Source organism: Podospora bellae-mahoneyi (genome assembly GCF_035222275.1).
Source record: "Podospora bellae-mahoneyi strain CBS 112042 chromosome 1 map unlocalized CBS112042p_1, whole genome shotgun sequence".
Lineage (NCBI taxonomy): Eukaryota > Fungi > Ascomycota > Sordariomycetes > Sordariales > Podosporaceae > Podospora > Podospora bellae-mahoneyi.
In genome coordinates, this window is record NW_026946359.1 from 3,226,105 (window position 1) to 3,247,852 (window position 21,748).

The window sequence follows — 21,748 nt, forward strand, 5'->3', positions numbered from 1 at the left end:
GAAGCAAACAGGAATATCAAATCCAAATCTCCACACGGTGCATTGACGAATGAGACATGAACTCATGATTGCCTCAAGGCTGATGCTTCCTCCCTTTCTTCCCAGGTCCTTCCTTTCTTCCCAGATCCTTCCTTCCTAACCGCCGCCAGCCCATCAGCCTGCCACGTCCTGCCTATGATCCCATCCATTTCTTCGGGCACTTCGGAACAATTCTTCGTGGGTATTCAAGAGAATGCCGTCAACATCTGCATCTTTTACCCCCCCACCCCCCACACACACAATCACCAGCGTCACGCTGAATGTGAATCTGCAATTTCGCGTCTGCGGAGCCAAAGACCTTGCCCCTTGGCCCTAAACACAGACCAGATCAGACCCTTCCTTTGCGGGGAAAAAACGGCTGACCACTCAGCCCGCTTGGCCTCATCGATGCACGACATCACCTACTTATGCCGTGCCTTTGCATCGCACCATCATGGCGCCGGTGATACTCTGTCGGAGAAGAAATATTTGTCTCCTCTCGTCCCAATGCCGGTTCAAACCTGCGGTGTTCGGTTCAACGGGCGGTAATGCAAAGACTCGGAGAAACAGGCGAGGACGGACACCGATGTGTGTGTGTGTGCTGTGTGCGACAGAATGACAACATCAAGGCTTCCACTGCAACTGCAACTGCAACTGCAACTGCAAAAAAATAAAAAAAAAAAATAAAGAGAGAGAGAGAAAGAGAAAAAAAGAGAGAAAAAAGAGAGAAAAGAGAGAGAAAAAAACGCGAGAAAAAAGAGAGAAAAAAGAGAAAAAAAAAAAGAGAAAAAAAAAAGAAGAAAAAAAAGAAGAAAAAAAGAAAAAAAGAAAAAAAGAAAAAACTTTCGGGCCTCTGACAATGGCCTGAACGGCGACGGACCCAGCCGCTCGGCCACGTTGCTGAAGAAGAACCTCTGGAGGCGAGGGCGGGTAAACGAGTTTGATCGTCGAAACGTTGTTTTGTTTGGATGTGGTTTGGAACTTCCGACCCACACAGCTATGAAAGCTCGGTGTGTACAACAGCTTGTTACATCCAGATGATTACGGAGTTTTTGTTATTGTCTCTGGTTTTTGTGTCACTGCCACAGAGCCGCAGGTTTGACTCAGAATCGGACGAGAAAACTGCTTTCTGCATGCCGGTGTTTGGGGACAGTAGAAGAAAAGATGACGTCAAAACAAAAAAATAAATAGAGACCAGGTATGTAAAATCCCAGAGAGTCGCCAAATACCCAATTTCCCATCTATTTATGTATCTACCCAATCCTTCTAACCATAACCCAACCCCCTCCAGCCGCTGGGAGCGCGAATGCCTCTTATATATGTGTCGTTATCCGTAGAATGCGAAACTCCAAGGCCCAGACAAAGGAAAAGAAAGATCGCGGTGTAAAGCTCATGAAGTCGTAAGCAGGCATCTCCCTCAGCATCTCAACTAAACATGAAAGCCCAACCCCCTTGCTCGTCTCGCCGCCTCCGCTCCAGTACCTCTCATCCTCGGCCTCGCTCCGGCCATCCCCGGCGCCCACGGAGGAGGAGTTCCCCTGACCAACCCCGGATTTGCCCCCGTCATCAGGGGCGGGTCTCTGTGTCCGGGTTCCGGTGCAGGCGCGGGTGGCTCCTCCGGGGCAGCGGGTGCAGGAGCAACTGGTGGTTCAGGCTGCCTGTTACGTCTCTGAAGATGAGGAAAGAGCCACGCTGCTCCAGGCATGCCAGGCACACCCTGTGGAGCAGCACCTGGGATATCGGCAGGAATGACCGGCCGGTGAAAGAACGGACGATGTGGAAGTCGCTGCCCGGTTGGATCTCGAAGGGTGCCATCATCGTTGAAGAGCTCGGCGCCGGGGAGAGGGCCTTCGGTGCAGCCTTCGTTGTGACGGCAGAGGAGAAGACCGGTGCCCTGGGCGTGAAAGTAAGAGGCGGTGCAGACATAGCACCATTCGTGACCGCAGTGGCCTGGGGGAAAAAAATACCAGTCAGTTTCTATTATTTTCGTGGCTGAAGAGAGAAGAGAACCTACAGGTTATGTGATTACACCCAGCCGTTTTGTTTACTCTCCTCCCGCATTTGGGGCAATCCTTGGTCATCCCGGCCACTTCCCTTTCCGAGGCTTCCTCCTGTTCTTTTTTATCTTTTTGTCTCCTTCGGTATTGCTTGCATGTTTCCTCGGGATGGGAGACGTTGTGCTTGATACAGTGGCTGCCCTTGCACTTCCTGCAGTTAAAGGTAGGACATGCCTCCTGATCCCCAACCACACAACCATACTCACAGCCCACAGTGACGCACTGGACATACCCCTTCGTCTGCTCCAGCGCATCCCTCAGCAACCACCGGTCATACCGCTCAAAAACCTCTCTTGTCGCGTACCGCTTGACATCGTGATGTCCCAGGACAGCTGAGCAGTCCGTGTCTGGACACTTCAGCCTCTTCCACCTCCCCGCTTCCATACTCTCCACCAACCACCGCCCCAAACACTCCGCGCAAAGCGGCGGCTTATGCCCCTTACACCCCCCAGCAACAACCCTAACCGGGAAATCCGTCACCCTCCTCCCCTCAACACAAACATCGCAGCTCTCCGTCTCCCTCAACAACCACCCCTCCTCCCCAGCAAAAACTTCTGCTTCTTCCACCCCCCCAAACTCAACCTCGTAAACCCCACCCCAAACCACCCCTTCGGTCTCCCCCACCCTCCTCCCATCAAACCTCACCCTCAACCCCCCCGATCCCAACAACCCCTTCCTTGACAACCGACTCCTCCCCCTCCCCTCAGTGACGTTAACCAACCCCCCCGTCACAAAATTTACTTTCAAATCCCTCACAGTCCACTTTCCCTCTCCACTCCCCGGATGAACAACATACCTCCTTCCCGCCCTCTCATTCCCCCACCCCTTCAGCCTCACCTCCACCCAACCCTCCCTGTGCCGGACATGAACCGCCAGATACCTCGTCAGCCACCTCTTCCCCAACTCCCGCAACACCCACCCCTCCCCCTGGAGGAACCCGTGAAACATCCCATCGTCGGCGTACACCCTTATCCTTCTTGGCTCTTTAATCCCAAGGTAACCCGCTATTTGTCTCCTCACCTCCCCCACTGTTGCGCCGTCCTCTTCAATGAGTTTGTTGAGTTCCATCTTTTGGGTGTTGTTGATGCAAACGGAAAACTCCCATTTTGTTGTTGGGTTGTTGTTGTTGTTGTTGTTGTTGTCATCCTCGAGTCGGTACCAAACCGTCACCCGTGACGACCTGCCACGTGAAGACGGGATTTGGGCGCCGGTTTCTAGTTGTTTTCCCGAGGAGGTGAATAATTTGACCACGGCTTGTTTCTCAGACTTGAGTTCGTCTCGGATGAACCGCTCTACTCGGTCGACTGCCAACCCACCGGAAGAAGACCGGAACTGGAAAGAGAGCTTGAGGAAGGAGGGGTTGGAGTCGAGGAGGGGTTTGAGGTCTAGGGTTAGACGGGTTTTGGCTGGTTTGGTGGAGGTGGAGATTCTTGAGCCGGCTTTGGAGAGGGAGCGTTTCTTTCCTGGGGGGGTGCCGATGTTGCTGGAGGGGGATTTTTTGTGCTTGGGTTTGGGGGGACGGGGGCGGAAGAAGGGGTTGCGGTGGCGAGGGGAGGGCTTTTTGTTGAGGGGGATGTCGTAGACGTGATCTGTGGAGGGGTTGGGGTTGGGGGGGTATTTATGTTTTGGTTTGGAAGATGGGTGGTGGTTGTGGGAGGATGATGATTGTGGGGGGGAGGGGTCTTGATGGTGGGAGCGGCGAGATCGGTGATGGTGGTGTGAGGAGGAGGAAGGTTGTTGTTGTTGTTGTTGATGATGATGATGGGGGCGGAAGAAGCGAGATAAAAAGCGGGCAGGGGTTGAGTTGCTTCTGCTTCTGCCGCCGCGGAGCTCGAGGGGGGTGTTTTGCTCTTCGGGCATTTTTGGAGGGTTGGGTGATGAATGAGTGTGAGAGAAGATGTATAAGTGGGAATGAGAAGTGGAGTGGTTGGTTAAAGGTGATGAAAAATGAAGGTAAAAATGATGTGGTTGATGAAAAGTGATTGTTGTGAACAGCCCCTCTTCAGAAGAACTGCTGTCAAAAGTTGGCGGTGGTGGTGTGAGTGATAATGATAATGATGGTGGTGGTGGCAAGGCTGTGAGTGGCCATCATGAAGAACAGTACCCAGGCAGCCGTGTCATTTCCTAGCAACGAGATGTCAATATTTGTATGGGAGAAACACAAGCTGCATAATCAACCGTCAAGCCGTCAAGCCACGAGGACGGGGAGGGGGGGACAAGACATACGTACAGTATTTGATCTTTCTTCACGAAGATGGATGCCTTACCTTTTGAAAGCCCCAGATTGGGAATTGTTCGGATGGTGGAGAGCAAGGCTCGGTGGCATCCGATCCAATAGACGGTGAACACTGCAGACCACTGCAGCGGTGTCGTTTGTCAGCAGCCAATCAACCGAGAAGGGCTGCAGGAAAGGTGTGTTGTCAAGAGGACCAAGTACCTGGCTAGTCTGTTAGTATGGAGTCTCTCGGCCATCCATCCTCAGAGTGACACACAACACAAGTATCCACATCCACATCAAAGAAGCCGTTCCAGTTGTATAAAAATCTACAGCGAAAAAAAAAAGAAAGAAAACAATACACAGATACAACACAAAACTCCCCTGTGAACCCCCCTGTCAGCTGGCATCCGATGCTCTCTACCCTTCCGCTGCCACCTCAGTGGTCGTCCCAATCATCGCGCATGTAGTCGGTTTGACCTGGAACCCCGTGGAAATCTCACCACGAAAGACCGCTTCCGAGTAGGACCTCGTCTATAGTATCGTTAACCTACCGCGGGTCGTCTTGGACTTCCCTGGCAGTGTCATCATACTCCCTATCCACTAATATCAGCTACCCCCCCGGCCTCACCGCCGTCACAAACATCCTCCCCCAGTTTATGATCCGAGTTGAAAAGGGCTTCCTCAAGCCACAGGCATCGTAGCCCTGCGGGCCGACGTAGCTCCTCAGACCTACAATCACCAGCCTCCTCAGCTTCTTCCCCCTCATCGCCTTTGCAATCTTGGCCACAAAATGCATGACGAGGTAACCCCACGTCTCTTCCACATCTTCTATCGGGTCGCTCGGGTGGTTGGTCGGCGCAAACAGGCCTCTCCAGTCCAGATAGACGTCCTCCAGGTTCGGCATGTCGTCCCACTCAATCTTGGACTGATTCGCCTTCTCCTTGGCGATCCACAATGCTAGTTCCCTTATGCGATTGTTGAAAAGGGTCTTTGTGGTCGGGGTTGTCTAGATACCACCTGGAAGCTTTCACATCGTTGAGCCAGTGAAGCCCAAACAAATCCCCCAGTCCCTTCGCGTCCCAGTGCGGAGTTGTTGTTGATCATCAGCCGCCGGATTCGCCTGTACATGTACGCCCGGTACACCGATTTATTCCAATCCCGATATGTGTCTCCTTCCGGCCACCGGGTCGGCATGGGGAGATCAGCCTCCTTCTCCTAAACGGCCTCACCCACCCGTCAAAAGACTGCTCCAACTCCCTCTTGTCCCTCAAATTCGCCGGCCTCACCCTCTCCACCGCCGCCGCATCCCTCCCCTCCCCAAACGGCACCACCAACCTCGGATCCTCCGCAAACCACAACCCCATTATATGATCCCCCCCTCCCCATGATCCCACCCGCCCTCAGCAACCTCCCCGACCCCCTAGCCACAGGACAATCCTTCTCCCCGTCGTACTTGTCATGCTCATAGTCAGTCGCCACCCTCCTCATCTCAGTATGCTCCGTCACAACGTAAACATCCACCCTCTTCACCCTCAACTGCTCCTGCACCACCCGATCTTCCCCCGGCGAGCAAATCTCAAACCCGGGCGCGGAGGTGACCAAGCAGGCACTTATCCATCTTCATCGTCTCGTTCGCAATCTGAAAACTCAACTCGGGCGGCAGCGTCCGTCTCATCCCGTCAAGGCCGGTTTGGTCGAGCGCATGGATGCGCGCGATCCAGTCGGGGACCTTGTCATGGTAATAAGCCTGTCCAGGATCGCGCGCGGGGAGGAGGGGCGGCCGCCAGGGTCGGTATATTCTAAACATGCGGCCATCCCTGGGATCCAAGCCTAGGGTCACGTTTAGGTCGAGCGGTTGCTCGCGAGGTAGAGAGCGTACCCGGACAAGTTCCGATCGTTGCAATCTATGACGGGGAACGACATGGCGTAAGTAAGGAGAACTCGCGTATAAAATGTCGATAAATGATATCGGTGTGGAAATGACTTCCAGGCAATAAAACAAAAGTGGTTTGCTTGAGTCTGGGATGGTGGTGGTGAACGGCAAGCGTTCCCAAGCTTCCTGAGGGTTGTGGAAAATGGGCGGTTGTAGGCGGATATGTGATCCCCCTTTCTGGTCATCAGTGGCAACAAAGATCCCCCTCCCCCCTTTCATAGACCAGTCTCTTGTCAAATCCTCTCTACCCACAACCCACCAACAAAGCCCGCCTCTACTTTCACATCCCAATTCGGTCGACTACTCCTTTTGAACCATGGTGCACACATCGACAACAACATGGGTCCAGACAATCGCGCGCTTTGCCCGCGGGGCCTAAAAATCAAATGGATATATTTCTCCCTTTCATGTGCTCGCTCTCCTGGCTCTCTCTGGCTCTCTCTCTCTCTCTCTCTCTCTCTCTCTCTCTCTCTCTCTCTCTCTCTCTCTCTCTCTCTCTCTCTCTCTCTCTCTCTCTCTCTCTCTCTCTCTCTCTCTCTCTCTCTCTGGTTACATATCATCAGCCGGATCATTAGCATTCTTCTCATGCAACATTAAGGTCCCTATAGGCCGGCTGATGCAAAATCAAAACAAAGCCTTTCTTCTGTCCAGAGGAAGAGAAATCAATACAAGAACCACAAAAGATTCCACGATCGACCGCCGCCACACTCTTGACGCATAGACCAAGGGTATTGACTCTCATTACGCGGTATTATTCACCACCATAAGCTGCCGCTCAGCACTACCCGTCTCCTCACCACCGTGTAGCCCGTATTACTACTACGCTCAAAGAAGAGCAGCAGCAAAAACACCGGCAGCAACGGCAGCAATGCCGTTTCCAAAGTTGGTAGGAGCGGCAGCCTGAGAAGTCGACGTGCCGGGAGGGTTGGTCTGAGCGGCGCCCTGGGTGTTGGTGGGAGAAGTGGTGCTAGCCTCGTCCTCGTCCTCGTCGTTGCTGCTGCCGCCACCGGGGGTGGCGTCATTGGGGTCGAGGGTACCGCAGTGGTCCTTGATGTCGGTGGTGCACTTCCTCAGCTCGGAAGCGCTGCCACCTTGTCTCTCGGCGGTGCACTGGCTGAAGGCTTCCTCGCAGATGAACTGGGGCAGGTTGGTCAGCGGCTAGTCAAGCGGGGCTCGTCCTGTCAAAGCAAAAAAGACTCACAGTAGGGAGGGTGTTGGCGTAATAGTCAAGACCGGGAGTGGTGCCATTGGAGCAAAGGCATTCGTAAGTCAGGTCAGAAGGTTCGCAGTCGTTCTTTTGGAGGGAGCCGAAGCAGAGTAGGCCGCAAGAGTTGAACTGGGCAGTGCACCATCCGGCTGTCGCAGACGGTCAGTTTCATTTCTACTCGGTATGCAACAGTGGTTCAGATTCAGTACGACATACATCTTGTGGAGGCCTCGACCTTGGTGATGTCGATGGTGAAGTTTTGGTTCTGGGAAACAACACCAGTGACCGCGGAGAGGGCGGCGAGGAGGATGGATTGACGCATGGCGAAGGTTGGACTTGTTTTTGGTTTGGTTTGTGTTGTTGTGACGGAGAGGGGGAGAGAGGAAGCTTTCCACAAAATCGAGCGAGATGGATGCGGCGGGCGTCGCAAAGATAAGGCACGATCAAGGATGGATCCGGAGGTCGGTGGCAGGGGTACCCGTGGGAGGTGGAAAATGTGCCGTAATGCCACGAGCGCGGGGTTCCTAGTTCCTGTTGTGATGGAGTATCCGTTGTGGTATGGGGATAGCTTAATGGACTACCTGGTAATAAAGTGGAAGAGTGAAGAGAAGAGCACGAGAGAGAGAGAGAGAGCAAGATCGGGAGGAAACAGGCGCCATTTTGAGCAAGGGACGAAACATGGTGTTTGATTGCCCTGTGTTTTGGAGCTCGGCGCTGGAGTCGCCGGGAAGCAACCCTTTGGGGAAAATCAGAGGCGGGAAGGTGCCAGAGCTTCACGATGGCCGTGGGAAAATTGTGGCTGGTGAGTTCTTGATTGGCCGATCCGGTGTGGAAGCGGCAGGGAAAAGCCGATTGTGTTGCTTGGCGCTACTGCAGACAGCTCACTGCGCTGACCGTTCCCGTCGTTCCTGGCGCTGGTTGTCCTGGAGCCTGCCAGCTAGCTCTCTGGCACCCACTGACACCTTGAACAGTCATCGCAGCTAAGGTAGAGAGACGATCCGGGGAGACGTGCATTGGCTTTGTTGTGCATGTGCCACTCAGTGTTTATCGCCGCATTGCATCCAGGTCTCTTCTTTGCACGACATGACATGCTGTACACTACGGAGTATAGCATCTAAAAATTCTCCAAAATGCCGAGAGGACGCTTTCTTGAAGAATTTGCTGAGACCAAAACGCCGGCGGGCCAGCGCAAATTGAGCCCTCAGCTCGCAATGCCGAATGACGCAGGCTCACAGGAACTCGCGGGCTCTCCCGCCGGGGGGTGTGGATCAATTAGGTAGGTTGTGTGGTAGAAGGTACCTTGTAACAGCCCTTTCAAGATTCATCACCATTTCCCTGTTTATCGTCTGTTCTTTTTGTTTGTTTCCCCTTCGCTTGAGCGCTTGCATAAAGACACAGAGGGTAACCATCCCTCCCATCAAACATGAGATGAACTTCTGACCTTGCGTCTTCCTGGAAGTCTCGGATATTGAAGCTCCAAATTCTTCTCCAGCACAGCGGAGCGGCATGGAGAAGCCCAAGAACCCAAGACCCGACCGATCACGCGCGATAAGTATTAAGACGCTAAAATGGCCCCGCCCTCCACTTTCCTGCTCAGGAACACATGGGCTTTTTCGGCCAATCACAGCCGCGAATTGGAACAATGGTCGCTCCAGCATGTCTCTCCACGTCACACTTTCCGTGCGGTGTCAAAGAGAATCAGAGCCACATCTTCAACAAAGAGACGGTGTGGCTAGCCGTTGCTTGGGATATCAACATTCAACACCAACCTCCCGGTTCATGATGCGTTCTGTCTGTCTGTCTGTTGCGGCCCAACGGATTATCCATACAGCATGTTTGTTGACTCGCTGTTACTACGGTCCGCTGTAACCATCCTCCTGCTGCCTTCGCGTCGGACAACCTGCTCCTCTAAAGGTCGGCTTACATAATGCCACAGAAATATGCCAACTCTTATTGGCCGCGGACGTAACGTGCCAGCGACGAGACCTGGGACATGATGAGATGACACAGATCCTGATTGGTTTCTCAAAGTTCCCTGAAGAGATCAGGTTTTGCTTGTGGGTATTCTCAAAAAATTGTACATGTTGGAATATTATAGCTCATAGCCTTCTTTGACAATATGTTGTCGGCGATGCCACCTTGCCGAACAAATTCAACCCGAGCTCGGGAGCAGGGAGCCGATCCTTCGCGGTGATGTCCAACGTGCATTTCAGCCCTGGTACCCCTCTGATCCTGATAAGCCTCCAAAATTTCTGCCCATTTCGCTGTTGTGACACTCTCCACCACACTCTCCAAACCATCTTTCACGATGTTGATATTGGCTCTGGTCGCCCTTGGCGTTTTCTGGCTTTACCGGTTCAACTCGGCCTTGAGATCAACCCCTGAGGAAGCCCGCAAATTCTCACCCAAGCGCTGGACAAAAGAGCAGGTGAAGGAAGCCTATGAAAATGTCAAGAAAAACCCCGTCAACTTTCTCAAACATGTGCCCCCCGCTCAAGAGAGAAGATACATAATCGTCGGCGGCTCGGGTAAGTTCACCAAAAAAAAAAACCTCAAAATATCGCACACAAAGGCTAACAGTCTAACCCAGGCCTTGTGGGTGGTGACATCGTCCTCCAGCTCCTCGAGCGAGGCCAATCCCCCTCCAGCATCCGCATCCTCGACTTCGCCCCCATCACCAGAGACGACATGCTCCCCAAGACCTCCGCCTGCGACTTTGTCCAAACAGACATCACCTCCATCCCCTCCGTCGAAGCCGCCTTCTCCAAACCCTGGCCCCCCCTCCGTCTCCCACCTCCCCCTCACGGTCTTCCACACCGCAGCCGTGATCCGCCCCCAAGAACGTCACCCCCTCCTCTACTCCCGCGTCAGCCGCGTCAACCGCGACGGCGCCATCATCGTCCTCAACACAGCCAAAAAGCAACACCACAACTGCGACATCTTCATCGCCACCTCTTCAGGTTCAGTGAGTATAACCCCCACCCGCTTCATCCCAACCTGGCCCTGGCAGTCCCATCCCGTCGGCTACTTCCAGCTCTGCAACGAATCCGACTTTGACCTCCCCCTCCGCCCCCACTCCCACTTCTTCGCCAACTACGCCCGCTCCAAAGCCGAAGCCGAGAGGGCAATCTGCTCCGCCAACACGGCCAACTTCCGAACCGGCTGCCTCCGCCCGGGAAACGCAATCTACGGCCAAAAGACCGACCCCTTGGTTGGGAACATCCTCCGGGAGGGGGAGTACATCGCCTTTACTCCCCAGGTGATCCAGTCATTTGTCTACTCCCGCAACGTCTCGTTGGCGCACCTCCAGTTCGAAGCCGCGCTCCTGCCATCCCCTTCTGGTACCGCCCCCCCGGCGTGTGCAGGGAGACCGTTCGTCATAACAGACGCCGGACCACCCATCACCTTCCGTGACATGGCCCTAGCATGCGAGACGCTCTCCGATGCCAAGTTCGCTTACTCTGAGGCTTCGCCCCTCATCATCCACGCTATCGCCCACGTTATGGAATTCTGGTCGTTGCTCTTGGCAAGAGCCCCCTTTTTGACGAGGTGGTTTGGGTGGAAAGAGGCAAAGGGGCCGATCAGTATGCTCCAGCCTGCGGTGTTGAATGTGGGGATTCACTCCGTGGTGGATGACAGCAAGGCCAGGAGGAGGGTGGAGGAGGGGGGGATAGGGTACACGCCTGTGGCGAGCACACTGGAGGGGATCTCGATGCAGATTTCGGAGTTTAATGAGGATGTGAGGGCGGGGAGGATCAAGGGGGTGGGGTTGAGGGAGGGAAAAAAGATGGCAATGGTTGCTGAGGAGGCGGGGGCTCTTGCTTCGTAGGGGGGAGGGTTGTGAGGAGGTGGTTGATATATATATATATATATATCGGAGTGACAACTTGGTCGGGTTACCAATGCCGTGAGTTTTTGGCAACGAGGTAGGTAGGGAGGGTGAAACAGACAGTCTAACAAAAACTTGGCCAACGTCACACGGTTGGAGAAAAAAGTATAAAAGGTGAACAGCCTTACAAAGATTAGCTGTGTCATATCCAATCTTGCCCTCTCTTGTCTGTCTCGCGTGGAAAGCGTAGCACATACAGTCTCCCGACACCACACCTCTGTTCAACTCGAACCCAACCATAGAAACAGACGACGAAAAGAAATAAGATGTAATTCAATCCAACTGAGCGCGCCATCCCATCCAAAATGGTGCCTGGTTAATATGTCCCGTGGTATCAAGATAAAATGACCCCCTAAACGCCCATCCTTCCATCCAAAGTAACGCCAGAAACAATGCTAAACAATAACTCAACGCAAAACTCAGCGCAAAAATCCAGAAATCAACAATACGCCTCAGTAGTCTCAGAACCCCCAAGACCCAAGACTGCGCAACCCAAACTCAAGAAGTAGGAGCCCTCTCCGCCCTAGGCAAAACCCTCCCCTCCTCATCCCTCGCCTTCCCCTTCCCCTTGTTAATCGTAATCCCGTGTTCCTCCTCCTCCCTCCTCCCCTCCTGCCCAACCAACCTAGGCACCTCATCACTCCCCCTCAGCATCCTACTCCCCTCCCCATAGTACTCATCCCCACTCTCCTCCCCCTCCAACAAACCCCCCCCACCACCACCTCTATTATGCGTCTCAAAATCCGGCGCCTCGATCCACTCCCTCGGCACAACACAAGGCAGTGCAACCCCAATACTCGCCGCCCTGTTCAACCACCCCGGCCCCGGCCTTCCCGTCAACTTCTCGCACAGATAACTCGTGAAATGGTTGCAATTCTTGGTCAGCAAATTATACGACGTGCCCAAAAACTCCTCCGACGCCCTCCGGATGATGGAGTCAATCTCGGCTTCGGTGGCCAGGGTGAAACCGTGGAGGATCTCGGTGCGAAAGGTTCCCCCAGGGGGTAGGGTGAGGGGTTTGGTCCAGTAGACGCCTGTGAGGCCGGGGCGGTCGTGACCGCCGTAGGCGTATTCTTTGTTGTTGAGGACGACGCCTGAGTGGAGGAGGGAGGTTCCCAGGGCCCAGAGGGTGTTGGAGAGTTTTCCCGGGGGTAAGAGGTCGTAGACGTGGATGGTGATTTCGGTTTTTTGGAGGGAGAGGGTGGAGCGGTGGGAGGGGCGGGCTGGGGGGCGGGTTGAGGATGGCATTTTTTGGTGGTTTTGATGATAGTGACTGTGATGGATGGATGGGTTGATGGTTCAAGAGGTATTAGGTTTGAGAAGCGAGCAAGATTTGGGTGGTGGAGGTCAATAATGTGGCTGCGCAAGTGTAGGTCCGGATAGCTGCGATAGGCAACACACTAGGTTGGTGAGGAATGGCAAAACAAAGAGCTGCTGCGCAAACTGATTTCTGATAGCGAGGATGCCGCGACTAGGATCGGGGTTGTGAGGGGTGCATTCCGAAGGTGTTTGTGGGTTTGTGATGATGAAGATGGAGATAGTTTCGATCCAATCGTAGTCAAGACACACAAGGCAATTGTGCTGTGCGAAGAGTGATGCATCAGAAACACTTTCCAGGTGACCGCTGCTGCAGATGATGGATGGATGTCTTTCGCATCCGGCGGGCGCGGGCAGCTTATCCTTCCAGAAGACCCCACTCTGACGCTCGCGACTCGGCTAGCCCCACCCCGTCAGAGCCGGAACGCACAGTCAGGTCCCGAGGTGGCCCAAGCGCTCTCGAAAAGCTCCCCAGGTCGGCCAATCGATTCTCCAGAGCCAGACTAACCCCACTGAGATGGATCATTTTCATGGAAATTTCTGCGCTGTGGTGCCCTGATCGTTGCTGGTGCTTTTAAAACTCCAAAAAACTTCAAGAAATTGAAGAAAAAAAGAAAACCGGCGACCAGAATATCAAGCGATCGCTGGGAAGCCCAACAAACCAAAACAAAAACTTGCCTTGAGCACAGCCTTGTCGTTCACTCTTTCAGGGCTCCTTTTATATCCAAAGTCTCAACTACGCGCGGCTCGTGGCACTCCTGGGTGGCCCACGAGCAAGTCACAACGGCGTCCCTTATTGGCAGTTCATTCTTCTCTTCTCCATTACCCCTCCTTCGACCCCTCGCAGCTAGCTCTGCATTTTTCAAAAAGCCAGTGCTTGATTGCACTTTCATCTACCTTTCTACTCGTCAGTACAGCAAAAAAAGAGGTCCAGCCAGAATGCCCCCAAAAAAGGCCGTCGAGGAGAAGAAGGTCCTCTTGGGCCGTCCTGGTAACAACCTGAAGAGTGGTATTGTGGGTTCTTTTTTTTTTTTTTCTTTTCCCTCCTTCCCTCCTTCTCCCCACTCCCTCCCTCCCTAAGCTCATATAGATAGTTCTTGCTAACCTTTTCTCTCCCTTCTATCAGGTCGGGTTGGCGAACGTCGGCAAGTCCACGCTCTTCCAGGCCATCACCAAGTGCAACTTGGGTAACCCCGCAGTACGCATCGAACGGATTCGATCCTGAAGGGACTGGCGATGCTGATACAAGCCGCAGAACTTCCCCTATGCTACCATTGACCCAGAGGAGGCCCGCGTCATCGTCCCTGATGAGCGCTATGACTGGCTTTGCGAGAAGTACAAGCCCAAGTCGCGCGTCCCTGCCAACCTCACAGTCTACGACATCGCTGGTTTGACCCGTGGTGCCTCAACAGGAGCCGGTCTCGGCAATGCCTTCTTGTCGCACATTCGCGCTGTCGATGCCATCTTCCAGGTCGTTCGTTGCTTCGATGATGCCGAGATTATCCACGTCGAGGGTGATGTCAACCCAACACGTGATCTCGATATCATCAGCGAGGAGCTGAGACTCAAGGACATTGAGTTCGTTGAGAAGGCCCTCGAGAACCAGAAGAAGAAGACCCGCCAGGGTGGTCAGAGTCTTCAGATGAAGCAGTGGAAGGAGGAGGAGGCCACGATCGAGAAGATCTTGGCCCACCTCAGGGACGGCAAGGAGGTCCGCAAGGGCACCTGGGGTCCCAAGGAGGTATGTGCTTGCTTTTTGTTTTTGATCCATTCCTTCCCGTGGTTCCATGATGATAAAGGGTCCGTGACCCGAACTTTAAACCCAGCTCGTCGAATGTCTTTTTGGCATACTGAGAGTAACTTTAAATCTGAACGATATCACACATTCCAACTTGACACATGATCTTCTTTGGGGAAGTTGATGCTAATAGAGTCAACAGATCGAGGTCATCAATCCCCTGTTCCTCCTGACGGCCAAGCCTGTCGTGTACCTTGTCAACCTTTCCGAGAAGGACTACATCCGCAAGAAGAACAAGTATCTTCCCGGTGTTGCCAAGTGGATCCAGGACAACGCTCCTGGTGACCCCATCATCCCCATCTCCGTCGCTTTCGAGGAGCGCCTGACCCGCTTCGAGACTGACGAGGAGGTTGCTGAGGAGGAGAAGAAGGTCGGCGCCCAGTCGGCTCTTCCCAAGCTCATTGTCACCATGCGCAAGGCCCTCGATCTCGGCAGCTTCTTCACTGTCGGCCCCGATGAGGTTCGCCAGTGGACTCTCCGCAACGGCACCAAGGCGCCCCAGGCGGCTGGTGTTATCCACACTGACTTTGAGAAGACCTTCATCCAGGCCATCGTCTTCAAGTACACCGACCTCAAGGAGCTCGGTGACGAAGCCGAGGTCAGATCCAAGGGGAAGATCATGACCAAGGGCAAGGACTACATCGTCGAGGACGGTGATATCCTGCACTTCAAGGCCGGTGCCGCCAAGAGCTAAGCTCTAAGCTCACATTAAAATTAATGATATGAAGTTTATGAGAAATGAGTAAGCAGCCTGTCGTGTAAAATACCTGGGCATTGTGTCACTGAAGCTCAGGCAAGATCCTGAGAGGAGCGAGTCCGAAAAGGGGCTACATGCGTGAGCTGAGAGCTGCCATTCAGTGTCGCCTGTATCATTTCATTGTGTGGTAAGAATTGGGGGAACACAGCCTTGCTGCCTTGAAAACAATTGCGCAGAGCATAGAAGAGCAGAATAAAAAAAAACAATAAAAACGTGTGAAATGATCATCTTGACTTCTTCAACATGACTGACCGAGTGTTGATATGTGACCCCCACTTGAGTGTTTGCTTGCTGGGAGATCGCCGGAGTGGCCACAAGGGGCGGGAGCTGTCGCTGCGGTTGGTGCCACCTGCTGCTTGCTGTACGTAGCGCCAAGCCGTCAGGGATGCCACTGTTCCACCGACCACGGCATCCATCCATCCCATGCTGTTCGTCCAGCATCGCCGGCCCAGATACATAAGTAACCAAACAGTTCTTGTGGAATGCGCCCGAAGCTGACGACGCCGTACCCGACATTGCGAATCACTCTGCGAATCCCGATCATTACATCTTTTCTCTGACAACCCACCCAAACGACTCCGTTTTCCCCCGCGCTGTACCACTCGAGCTGGGTACCTACACACACTGCCAACGAACCCGTCACCTACCTACCTTTGCCGAGCGAGCTTCCCTTTTGGCGGGATTGCGTCACGTCTGATCCCACCACCACCACCACCGCGTTTTTCTTGTTGTCTACTACCTACGAGCTTCCTCGACATAGAATCCAAGCAATAGTTGCATGACTGCTACCCATCGTCGACCGCCCAATGGTGGCTTATAACACAACAGAATTCAACAACACCATACAGTGAAAAAGGGGAGGGAGAGGGAAAAAGTCGAATGAATGCAACCCCTAAACCCCTTCCTGAGCGCCTTCCTCAAGAGCCCGGTGCTGGCGCAGTGCCTCCCGCCGCAGCAGCACATTCTCTTGGTGCCCCTGGCGGATGTGCTCCTCAACTCGCGAGACGCAGAAACAGGGGCGCCGCTGACGGCGTCGATCGGGTCGGAGGAGTTTCTCGGGAGTCATGTGGTGAGGATACCGCTTTTGAAAGGGGGGAAGGATGGACAGGGTCAGGGACAGCAGCAGAATCTAAGGGAGATGAGAGGGAAGCCGAAAATGTACGGGACGGTGAATGGGAGGAGTTTGGTGGTCAAGGACGGGGGGGTTTACACCAACAAGGGGTTTAAAGCGCTGGCTCAGGCCAACTTGCTGCATGAGACGCTTTGGTACCCGGATACGTTGGACCCGAGGCAGTTTTTGATCTATTTTATTAACCGGCCTTTGGTGGGGTCTTGGGAGGAGGTTAGGATTGTGCCGGCTGTACCACCACCACCGTCACCGTCACCGTCACTGGCGGAGGGGGGATTGCGGAAGGTGTTGTTGGGTGAGGGGGGGACGAAGACGACAAGGAAGAAGGATATCAAGAGTTTTCATGAGCTGCTGGTTAATTTCCCGAGTATTGCTAAGCAGATGCAGGGGGGGCTGGAGAAGCTTTTTAGGGAGTTTACGATTGTTTTTGAGAGGATATTGCCGCCTCCGCCGCCGCCGTCGGGGAAGACAGTACCGGAGGGGGAGCCGGGGAAGGGGGTCGGGGTTGCGGGGGAAGAGGGTACGAATGGGAATGCGGCGCCGGAGAATGTGCTGACGGAGGATGATGAGGAGGTTATGAGGACTTCGTTGGAGACGGCGGTGACGACGGCGATTGATTTGTTTCAGAATGTGGACAAGCAGCAGTTGACGCTCTTGGGGGCGACGACGGACTTGACGGGGCCGGTGGTGGAGAGGTTGATCGAGCGTTATATTGCCGAGAATGTGCACCATTTGCTGTTTCCGAGGATTGCCGGGTTGAGGAGGCAGGATGATTTGGAACTGGAGGCCAAGATAAGGCAGATGAACAATATTGACATCTCGCAGTTGGGGATTGCGATTGATGGGGGGATGAAGGCCAAGAGGGAGGTGGTGAGCCGGTTGGGGAATGCGGTCGAGGAGTTTAGGAAAATGCCGAATGCGAGTTGTCCGCAGGAGATGATGGAGATTTTGCTGGCGACGACGAAGGCGGCGACGCAGTTTAGCGAGGGGACGGCGACACAGGGACAGCCGAGGTCGGCGACGGAGAAGCCGGCTATGACGATAAATGCGGATACGCTGGTGTCGCTGTTGCTGTATGTGGTGATCAAGGCGCAGATCAAGCACCTCCAGGCGAGGTTGGCGTATATAAGACATTTCGTCTTTATCGATGATGTGGAGAGTGGTGAGATGGGGTATGCGCTTAGCACCTTCGAGGCTGTGTTATCGTATCTCGACCGGGAGTCTGGAGGGCTGAGGAGGGCCAGTCGTAGGAATAAGGCTTTGTGGGATGCTGTTTCGAAGGGGGATATGCCGGAGCTGAGGAAGATCTTGGAACCAACAGAGGATGCGATCGAAGATGAGGACGATTACGGGTCTTCACGCTGGCGGAGGCGATCGTCAACTGGTTGGAGCTTCACGAATGGAGCTTCGTCAACAACTCTAGCAGCATCAGACAGGTTCTCGGTCGGATCTGGGCTCGGTCATGTGTTTCCATTTCAAAATGGATCAGCCGAAACTCTGGAACAACCACCACCAAAACGCATCAAGAAGGTGTCGATGGACACCAGGAGTATGTCCAGCGGCTCCGAGATTTCGTTTCGGTCGTTGCCCATGAGTATCGGGACGTTCACAAGTGGGATCGAAGGCGATACTTCTATTGAGCGCCTGGTTCAAACACAGGACGCCAAAGGGGAGTCGGTTTTGATGATGGCGATTCAACATGGGCAACCACAGGTGTTGAAATACTTGTTGTCTTTTCGGCAATACTACACGGCACCGGTCATTCTGGAGGACCAGGACAACGAAGAAACAACGTTGTTCAGCGCGGCCGTGCAGCTGGGCAATGCCGAAGTCATCAACGGACTTCTTGATTACATTCTCGACTCTACGGGAGACGACAACAAGATCAAGGAGTATCTCGCTCGTCAGGACACCTGGGGGCGGAGCGCAGCGCATTATCTGTTCCACGCACCCTTTCTAATCGGTAGAATCGGCCGGTTACTCCCCTGGAGACAAAAGGACAAGAACGGGCAAACCCCATTGTTTGCTTTGTGTCGATCCTACGATAACCCAAATTACTACACCATGGTGGAGGAAGGGCTGGAGATTGCGACCAAGTGTCAGGGAGATGGCCAGCCTCTACACATTGACGACCATGTTGATCAGAAGGGGAACACCCTTCTTCATATTGTCAACGAACCAAAACTGGCACTCAAGATCCTGCAGCAGTGCGATTTGGATGTTAACGCTACAAACGAAAAGAGATTCACGGCGCTGATGTTGGCGAGTAAATACGGCCGGTTTGATATGGTCAGGACGCTGTTTGGCGACCCAAGAGTCGACACTGCTGCAAGAGAACTTCGAGGTCTGACGGCGGTGGAGTTGGCCAAAGACGATGACTTGCGCAATAAGATTGATGATCTTGTGCTGTTTTCCCTCTCCCACGGCAGCTCCGACTCCCGCACTACGGGAGTGGTCAGGTCATTCTTTGTCGAAGACGGCACCATCCGCTTCGTGCTCAAGTCGGGGGCCCCAGTTGACGAGCATAGCTATGCCGTGACGACCTGTCGGAGGTCCCTGGCTGACTTTGAGCATCTCGCCAAGTTGCTGCAGATGGAAAACCCAGCGTCGTGGATCCCTTCGCTGGCGGACCTGAGATCGCCGACGCAGATCCCTTCACGGCCGAGTAGGGCGGTGCTGAAGGATTTACAAATCAGGATGGACTGGTTTTTGAAGGTGTTGCTTGCCCACCCGACGTTTTCCACGCACGAGATGCTGTGGGAGTTTTTCCTCGTGCCGGATCTGCAGCTGGATCAGATGGCGGAGAGGAGCAAGCTCAAGGCGGATGCGCTGTTGGAAAAGGTGCATGAGGAGCTGGAACCGGTGCAGGATCTGAGGGAGGTGGAGCAGTTTGTTGATCACGCGAGGGATATCGTGAGGAGCGTGCACTTTTCGACGAGGAGCGTGGCGAGGAGGGCGAACAATACTGGGAATGTGGTCAATGGTTTGTTTTTTCCGCCTCCATCACTGTCAGCGGTAACTAATAGTGTGTAAAGATCTCTACGAGTCCTCCACCCTCCTCTCCAAAGCGCTCGCCACCCTCCCCTTTCTCCCGCAGAATTACATCTCTGGCTTCGAAACCTACGTTCGCTCCTTGGCGCCTTCGCAGTCGTCGCCTATTTCGCAGTTTTTTTCGGCGTTTCTGGCGCTGTACAGCAATATAGAAGCTATACTCAAAGCGCTGGGGAGACCACCGCAGACGATAGCAAAGATTATTGCCATTCGGAAGGAGGTAGAAAGGAACTATAACACGCTTAACAGGTCAAGTAGATGGCCTTTGGGACTGCTGGATGAAACGAGGCAGAGGATGAATGAGGATAGGGAGGAGAAGGCGAGGAAGATGGAGCAGGAGGCGGAGATGCTTGGCAGGGAGCTGAGGTATACGCAGCAGACGGTGGCAGGGGAGTTGGCGGGGTGGAGGGAGATGCATGAGAGGTTGGGGAGGAGGGCGATCAGGGATTTGGCGAGGGGGATGGTGGTGCAGGAGAGGGGGAGATTGGAGGGGGTTAGGAGGGCGTTGAGACGGGTTAAGGAGGGGGGGGAGGGGGTGGTTAGGCCGAGGATGAGGGTTGGGTTGGTTGACGGGTTGTTGGATGAGGGGGAGGGGAGTGGGAGCGGGGGTTAGCGATGGAGGGGGGAGAGCCTACCTAGCGAGTGGCTTTTGTGTAATTTTGTGCTTTTGGTGATGGGGTTAGGATAACAAGATGGGGATTAAACGGATGGGGGGATACCCGACGACTTTTCTGTTCTTTTGGCTATGAGTAAGGTTTTGTAGGGAAGAGGCAATGGGAGAAGAGGGGTTGTATTGATAGATGTGTAGGGTTATTCAGCACATATTAATTTTGAGAGAGGGATGGCCAATGCAAGCCTTCCCTGAGCTTCGCACATAATCAACCACATTAACGATTATATCCTCAAGCAGCACGACAACCGCAACCAGCCAACTCCCAAACAAAAAACCTCCCCAAGACGTATCCAAACCTACACCACCACCACCCTTACTCTTCTGCTTTTTTTCCCGCCACCGTCGCCGTTACTACCCATCTCGATGCAGTTGATATTTCGCTCGGGATGTTCACGATCATACAACACATAAGCGGGATACCTAGCCCAAGGGGTTATGCGCCGTGACCCTGGACACATTGTCCGCCGCCAAGTCACCCCGCCAGCGTCGGGACATCGTCGACAAGAAAGAGTGATGTTGCCTGCCCCCCCCCAATGTGGACTTCTCCACGGCTGCTGTTGGGAAATCGACGAATCCCCCACGAGCGAAGGTATTTCCACCTTTTACCCTCGTGCTCTGCCGCCGCGGCGTGGATCTCGGATGGTTTGTATGGTTCGGCCGTCATCGTGAAGACATACCTTTTGGTCTTTCATGGGGGAGCAAACTGTCGGATGGATATGAGAGGGGAAAAAATAGTGAGCTGCCTTGGATTAGTACCTAAGTTCATGCGAAAGCTCCAGCTTTGAAGCAAAAGATAGGAAGAGAACCTTTACAGAGCCCCCTGCTTATTTACCCTATGCCCCCCCCCCAAAAAGCCAAAGCCTAAAAGAGGTGGCTCTCCCGAGTATCTCTTTTGAGTATCAAGCGTGGAAGGACATTTAATAGGCTTTAACAGATAATTAAAGGACTTTAAAAAATAATTTAAGAGCCTCGAAAGATAGTTAAAAGGCCTTGAAAACAATTCAAAGGACTCTAAAGCTAGTTTAAAGGCTTGTTGATTTTCTTTGAAGGCCTTTTATTGCATTGTATGAAGGGCGAGTAAATAGGTGGAGAGGGAGCACTGGTAAGATAAATAGGGGGCTCCGTAGGAGTTCTCTCAAAGTTAAGCCAATTTCAGGTTCGGAAGACGTAAGAACAAAGTTTTCGCACCAATGGCTAGCTATACACAGCAGCTATGGACAGTCGTCATGGGTTATGGACAGTCGCCGGACACCTGTGATGATCTTGGATGTGATCGCCAAAGATCAGAACGGCTTCATTGTAACCAGGCTTGGGATGCCCATGCAACAACACAAGACTTTATATTTGCCAATATTGGGCACCTGACTGTTCGAAAAGACAAAGTTTCAGCAATTTTTACACGTGCAGGTAAACCGCATCATATGTCAAGAGAGACATGTTGGCCCACCGACAAAGATTGGTTTCATGTATTTTATTTGTCACCCACGACACGACGTTTAAAGAAACAAAACACACTCTGGCAAACTCAACATATTCTACTCACCTGCAAGATCATCCATCTTCTTAGAAATAACAGCCCTAAGCCAAATCCTCAAGTATGCCACAAGAGATCATCCCTGTGGTCCAGCATTACCCTGTGAAGTCGAGTGATCTTGAGGCGGTTGGACCTCCGCAGCCAGCTCCGTAGTGCTGGGGCGGTGC

At 53.5% G+C, this 21,748-nt stretch overlaps 6 protein-coding genes across 6 annotated transcripts; 3 read left to right on the plus strand and 3 right to left on the minus strand.

The window, feature by feature from the left end:
- Positions 1-272: 272 nt before the first annotated feature.
- QC761_109900 (uncharacterized protein) lies at positions 273-4,246 on the minus strand. The gene is made up of 2 exons (XM_062874281.1): positions 2,033-4,246; positions 273-1,968 (listed from the first exon to the last, which is right to left on the minus strand). Exons 1-2 carry the CDS (start codon positions 3,933-3,935, stop codon positions 1,448-1,450), a joined length of 2,424 nt encoding a protein of 807 aa, XP_062737398.1. The 5' UTR covers positions 3,936-4,246; the 3' UTR covers positions 273-1,447.
- A 2,463-nt stretch (positions 4,247-6,709) lies between these two features.
- QC761_109910 (uncharacterized protein) lies at positions 6,710-8,369 on the minus strand. The gene is made up of 3 exons (XM_062874282.1): positions 7,650-8,369; positions 7,428-7,582; positions 6,710-7,363 (listed from the first exon to the last, which is right to left on the minus strand). The coding sequence occupies exons 1-3, from the start codon at positions 7,753-7,755 to the stop codon at positions 7,052-7,054; spliced, it is 573 nt and encodes a 190-aa protein (XP_062737399.1). The 5' UTR covers positions 7,756-8,369; the 3' UTR covers positions 6,710-7,051.
- A 452-nt stretch (positions 8,370-8,821) lies between these two features.
- Positions 8,822-11,573, plus strand: QC761_109920 (uncharacterized protein). Its single transcript, XM_062874283.1, has 2 exons — positions 8,822-9,961; positions 10,024-11,573. The coding sequence occupies exons 1-2, from the start codon at positions 9,742-9,744 to the stop codon at positions 10,488-10,490; spliced, it is 687 nt and encodes a 228-aa protein (XP_062737400.1). The 5' UTR covers positions 8,822-9,741; the 3' UTR covers positions 10,491-11,573.
- Positions 11,574-11,820: 247 nt separating this feature from the next.
- QC761_109930 (uncharacterized protein) lies at positions 11,821-12,570 on the minus strand (the record flags this gene model as incomplete). The annotated part of the gene is made up of 1 exon (XM_062874284.1): positions 11,821-12,570. One exon carries the CDS (start codon positions 12,568-12,570, stop codon positions 11,821-11,823), a length of 750 nt encoding a protein of 249 aa, XP_062737401.1.
- A 588-nt stretch (positions 12,571-13,158) lies between these two features.
- OLA1 (Obg-like ATPase) lies at positions 13,159-15,490 on the plus strand. Its single transcript, XM_062874285.1, has 4 exons — positions 13,159-13,653; positions 13,766-13,837; positions 13,895-14,380; positions 14,580-15,490. The coding sequence occupies exons 1-4, from the start codon at positions 13,579-13,581 to the stop codon at positions 15,129-15,131; spliced, it is 1,185 nt and encodes a 394-aa protein (XP_062737402.1). The 5' UTR covers positions 13,159-13,578; the 3' UTR covers positions 15,132-15,490.
- A 125-nt stretch (positions 15,491-15,615) lies between these two features.
- QC761_109950 (uncharacterized protein) lies at positions 15,616-19,987 on the plus strand (the record flags this gene model as incomplete). The annotated part of the gene is made up of 2 exons (XM_062874286.1): positions 15,616-19,306; positions 19,359-19,987. Exons 1-2 carry the CDS (start codon positions 16,078-16,080, stop codon positions 19,985-19,987), a joined length of 3,858 nt encoding a protein of 1,285 aa, XP_062737403.1. The 5' UTR covers positions 15,616-16,077.
- Positions 19,988-21,748: the final 1,761 nt, after the last annotated feature.

Excerpts from the sequence above, each read along its gene's own strand:
- QC761_109900 (XM_062874281.1), bottom strand. The coding sequence starts at position 3,935 with ATGCCCGAAGAGCAAAACACCCCCCTCGAGCTCCGCGGCGGCAGAAGC. Across the intron at positions 1,969-2,032 it reads TGGGTGTAATCACATAACCT|GCCACTGCGGTCACGAATGG; the intron begins GTAGGTTCTCTT and ends TTTTTCCCCCAG.
- QC761_109920 (XM_062874283.1), top strand. The coding sequence starts at position 9,742 with ATGTTGATATTGGCTCTGGTCGCCCTTGGCGTTTTCTGGCTTTACCGG. Across the intron at positions 9,962-10,023 it reads CATAATCGTCGGCGGCTCGG|GCCTTGTGGGTGGTGACATC; the intron begins GTAAGTTCACCA and ends AGTCTAACCCAG.
- OLA1 (XM_062874285.1), top strand. The coding sequence starts at position 13,579 with ATGCCCCCAAAAAAGGCCGTCGAGGAGAAGAAGGTCCTCTTGGGCCGT. Across the intron at positions 13,654-13,765 it reads ACAACCTGAAGAGTGGTATT|GTCGGGTTGGCGAACGTCGG; the intron begins GTGGGTTCTTTT and ends CCCTTCTATCAG. Across the intron at positions 13,838-13,894 it reads GCAACTTGGGTAACCCCGCA|AACTTCCCCTATGCTACCAT; the intron begins GTACGCATCGAA and ends TACAAGCCGCAG.
- QC761_109910 (XM_062874282.1), bottom strand. The coding sequence starts at position 7,755 with ATGCGTCAATCCATCCTCCTCGCCGCCCTCTCCGCGGTCACTGGTGTT. Across the intron at positions 7,583-7,649 it reads GGTCGAGGCCTCCACAAGAT|CCGGATGGTGCACTGCCCAG; the intron begins GTATGTCGTACT and ends CGTCTGCGACAG. Across the intron at positions 7,364-7,427 it reads ACGCCAACACCCTCCCTACT|TTCATCTGCGAGGAAGCCTT; the intron begins GTGAGTCTTTTT and ends AACCTGCCCCAG.